Source organism: Colobus angolensis, unplaced genomic scaffold (genome assembly GCF_000951035.1).
Source record: "Colobus angolensis palliatus isolate OR3802 unplaced genomic scaffold, Cang.pa_1.0 Scaffold34, whole genome shotgun sequence".
Classification (NCBI taxonomy): Eukaryota; Metazoa; Chordata; class Mammalia; order Primates; family Cercopithecidae; genus Colobus; species Colobus angolensis.
In genome coordinates this window covers 4,798,381-4,802,875 of record NW_012116710.1, presented here as the reverse complement: position 1 = coordinate 4,802,875, position 4,495 = coordinate 4,798,381, and the positions used below count along the sequence as shown (strand labels likewise).

At 48.1% G+C, this 4,495-nt stretch overlaps 1 protein-coding gene across 1 annotated transcript in view; it reads right to left on the bottom strand.

Annotated features, from left to right (window-relative positions):
* Window positions 1–4,495, bottom strand: part of SIPA1L3 (signal-induced proliferation-associated 1 like 3) — a 328,322-nt gene that overhangs the window by 87,614 nt on the left and 236,213 nt on the right. The window contains exon 10 of the mRNA XM_011952514.1: window positions 1,834–2,108. Coding sequence (XP_011807904.1) covers window positions 1,834–2,108 — 275 coding nt within the window. The remainder of the gene's footprint in view (window positions 1–1,833; window positions 2,109–4,495) is intronic.

The following is a 4,495-nucleotide window of genomic DNA, read 5'->3' as shown; positions in this document are numbered from 1 at the left end:
AAAAAAAAAAAATTAAATAAATAAATAAATAAATAAAACACAAACAAACAAAAAAGAAATACATGAAATTACTGCTAAATTTGTTAGGTGGAATTTTTTAAAAAAGGTCTTTATTGTATAGAGGCACATTCCAGGACCTGGAATTGTTTTAGATAATCTAAGGTGATAGGTGGGGCAGGAAGAGGATATGGAGATAATACAACAAAAAAAGGAAAACCTGGCTGCATGTTGGTAAGTGCTCAGAGGGCCCAGTATACTTTTGTTCCCCCCAGTAGGATACTTCCTTTTCTCTCTTTTTTTTCTTTTTTTTGAGATGCAGTCTTGCTCTCTCTCCCAGGCTGGAGTGCAGTGGCGCGATCTCGGCTCACTGCAACCTCCGCCTCCTAGGTTCATGCCATTCTCCTGCCTCAGCCTCCTGAGTAGCTGGGACTACAGGCACCCGCCACTACGCCCGGCTAATTTTTTGTATTTTTTAGTAGAGACGGGGTTTCACCATGTTAGCTAGGATGGTCTCGATCTCCCGACCTCATGATCCGCCCGTCTCGGCCTCCCAGAGTGCTGGGATTACAGGCTTGAGCCACCACGCCCAGCCTTATTTCTTTTTAATTTTGGTGGGTACATAGTAGGTGTATATATTTATGGGGTACATGATATGTTTTGATACTTGTAATACACTTTATGTTTGAGATGTTCCATTAAAAAATGAAACAGCCTGGGGAGGCTCAACACTTTGCGAGGCTGAGGCAGGCAGATCACCTGAGGTCAGGAATTCAAGACAGTCTGAGCCACATGGTGAAATTCCGTCTCTACTAAAAATACAAAAATCAGCTGGGCGTGGTGGCACGCGCCCGTAGTCCCAGCTACTTGGGAGGCTAAGGTAGGAGAATCGCTTGAACTCAGGAGGTGAAGGTTGCAGTGAGTTGAGATCACGCCACTGCACTCCAGCCTGGGTGACAGAGCGAGACTCCATCTTAAAACAAAACAAAAAAACAAAACAAAAGAAATAAGTCACCTACCAGCTTCCCACTGTGCGTGGAATAAAACCTAAGCTTCTCCCATGGCTCATGAAGCCCACACCATCTGCCTGGTCACCTCTCTGTCCTTTCTCCCAGCTCTCACTCCTGCTTGTTCTGCTGCAGCCACACTGGCCTCCCTGCACTCCAGGAACGCACCACCCAGGTACACTGGGGAGGCTCTGCCCTGGCCAGCTCCCGTCAGGAGCCCGCTGACCAGAAAACCACATGGCTGCCTCCCCATGGAGCCTCACAGAGCCTTCTCTGCCCGCCTCGTAAGCAGCTCTCCCACTGTGCTGCAGCCGCTTCGTTACCCTGCTTTAATTCCCTTCTCAGACTTCACACTACCTGATCCTGTATGACACACCTATTTCTTCACGGCCTGTCTTTCTCTGTAGAACACAAATCCCAAAGGAGCAGGCACTTTGTTGTGGTCACTTTGAACAGAGCTTGCACATAGTAGGGGCTCAATAAACACATTTTGAACAAATGAATGAAGTGTGGGGGGCCCACAGGCAAGCGACTATTAACATCCTGTGCTCCATGTAGAAAACAGGAAGAATGAGGTTCTCCCTTCACAGGGCAACTGCGGAGATGAAATGGGATCATGCATATATGAAGGGCTAAACCAGTAACTGGCATACAGTAAGCGCTCTGTAGATGCGCCCTCCCCATCCTGTCACCGTTGCCATTATTCCTGCCTAGAGGGGCCTGCCTATCCCCCCTCTATTGGGACCTCAAGTGACAGTGCCACGGAGGTCTCATGCTAGCGATCTGGGAGCTGCCACCCACCACCCGGCTGAAAGGCGGAGGCCCTTACCTCCGGGGTGTGCCGTCCTCAAAAGGCGGAATGATGACCACCTTCACGGTGACAGAGGTGCGCAGCAGGTCGATCATCTGGTCATGGGTCAATGTGACCACGGCCACCTTGCAGATCTCCACCAGTCGGCTGCCCTGCCGGAGGCCAGCCTGCCAGGCAAACCCGTAGTCCTCGACCTCGGCCACCGTGCCATCGTACTTCACGTGGAAGCCCAGCTGCCCGAGCCCGTTCCGCCGCAGCGTCATGTCCACCGTCTCCCAGCCGTTGGTCATCACCTGCAGGCCACAGGCAGGATCGAGCCTCAGAAGCTGCCTGGGTCAGCTTCCCCGCTTTGAGGTCAAAAACCTGCTGACTCCCTTCTATTAATACCTTCCTGGGCGATGGCAGGAGACCTGAAGGGGGAACACGCACCCGGTCCCAGCCCGGCTTCCTGATTTCTGGAGGGGAAATGTGGCTATGCGACCCAGTGGCTTCTAACCTTGCAGAGACATTGGCGGTCATGAGCTATGACTCCAAAGGCCCCGACCTCCCTCCTTGTTGGGGTCAGTGGGATTGCACTTCCTGGCTCCTTGGTGGTTGGGTGGGGCCCTGGGACTTGTTTTGGCCAATGAATTGCGAGTGGCACTGGCATGTCCTCTGGGCTGCGGTATTTGTTTATTTTATCGTTATTTATTTATTTTTGAGACAGAGACTCACTCTGTCACCCAGGCTGGAGTGCAGCGGCATGATCTCAGCTCACTGCAATGTCTGCCTCCTGGGTTCAAGCGATTCTCCTGCCTCAGCCTTCTGAGTAGCTGGGATTACAAGTGTGTGCCACCACGCCTGGCTAATTTTGGTATTTTTAGTAGAGACATGGTTTTACCATTTTGGCCAGGCTGGTCTTGAACTCCTGACCTCAAGTGATCCACTCGTCTTGGCCTCCCAAAGTACTGGGATTACAGGCGTGAGCCACCACACCTGGCCAAGAAAAGGAATAATTTTATGTCACAAACTACTCTACACATTCGCATTTTACACACATGCCCATAGACACAAATATTCCTTGCAATTCGAATCTGTCACATTCTTGAGTGTGGATAGCAAGAAGTAAGAGTTTGGATGGTAAAGGACTTACCTGAAAATGTCACTGAATCTGTTTGGTTCCTGATTTGGATGGCGAGAATTTGGAAAGTGGGGGAAACATGTATGACCAAAACAATGCTTCATAAAATAGTCTTATCTTTACTCACTGAGGCACACTGTGACACTTTTTATTGTTTCCCATACTATTGCTATGGCAGAACCCTTATAAAGGGGATTAGTGCCCATATAAAAGAGGCCTGACACAGTGGTGCATGCCTGTAATCCCAGCTACTCGGAAGGCTGACACAGGAGAATTGCTTGAACCCGGGAGGTGAAGGTTGCAGTGAGCTAAGATCGCGCCATTGCACTCCAGCCTGGGTGACAGAGTGAGACTGTCTCAAAAAAAAAAAAGAGGCCCAAGGAACTTGTTCACCTCTTCCACCGTGACAGCAAGAAGGTGCCATCTGTGAATTTGAAAGGGGCCCTCACCAGATACTGAACCTGCAGGTGCCTTTATCTTGGACTTCCTGGCTTCTGGAACTGCGAAGAAATAAATTTCTCTAGCTTATAAACTACCCAGTCTAAGGTATGTTGTTATATTCAGGCTAAATGGACTAAGACACCTAACCTTTAATATTGTTGCAACTCAGGCTGAGTGTAGCGCCTCACGGCTGTAGTCTCAGCACTTTCCCAGGCCAAGGCAGGAGGACTGCTTGAGCCCAGGTGTTCAAGATGAGCCTGGGCAACACAGCAAGACCTCGTCTCTACTAATAAAAAAAAAAAAAAAAAAAAAAATTAGTTGAACATGGTGGCATACTCTTGCAGCCCCAGCTACTCAGGAGGCTACAGTGCAAAGCAAGCTTGAGCCCAGGAGAGTGATGCTATAATAAGCAATGACTGTGCCACTGCACTCTATCTGGGGTGAGAGCAAGACCTTGTCTTTAAAAATAAAAATTAAAATCAAAAATTTAAAAAAAAATTATGTCTCGATGATTGATTTTATAGCCCATTCATGGATGACAATGTGTTTATTTGACAATAAGGAATTATCGTTAATTTTTTATTTTATGTATGATGACAAGATACTTATGTTTTAAGAGTTTGTATCTTTTAGAAATAAATATTGAAGAGTTTATGGATGAAATGATAGGATGTCTAGGATTTGCTTCAAAATAATTGGGAAAGAGAGGGAGGGAAGAAAGAAACAAGATCAGCCATGGGTCAGTAACTGCTGAGGCTGGGCTGGTGATGAAGATTTGGGTTTTTTTTTTTGAGACGGAGTTTCACTCTTGTTGCCCAGGCTGGAGTGCAGTGGTGCAATCTCGGCTCACCGCAACCTCCACTTCCCGGGTTCAAGCAATTCTCCTTCCTCAGCCTCCCGAGTAGCTGGGATTATAGGCGTGCTAATTTTGTATTTTTAGTAGAGACAGGGTTTCTCCATGTTGGTCAGGCTGGTCTCAAACTCCCGACCTCTGGTGATCCACCTGCCTTGGCCTCCCAAAGTGCTGGGATTACAGGCGTGAGCCACCACACCTGGCCAAGAAAAGGAATAATTTTATGTCACAAACTACTCTACACATTCACATTTTACACACATGCC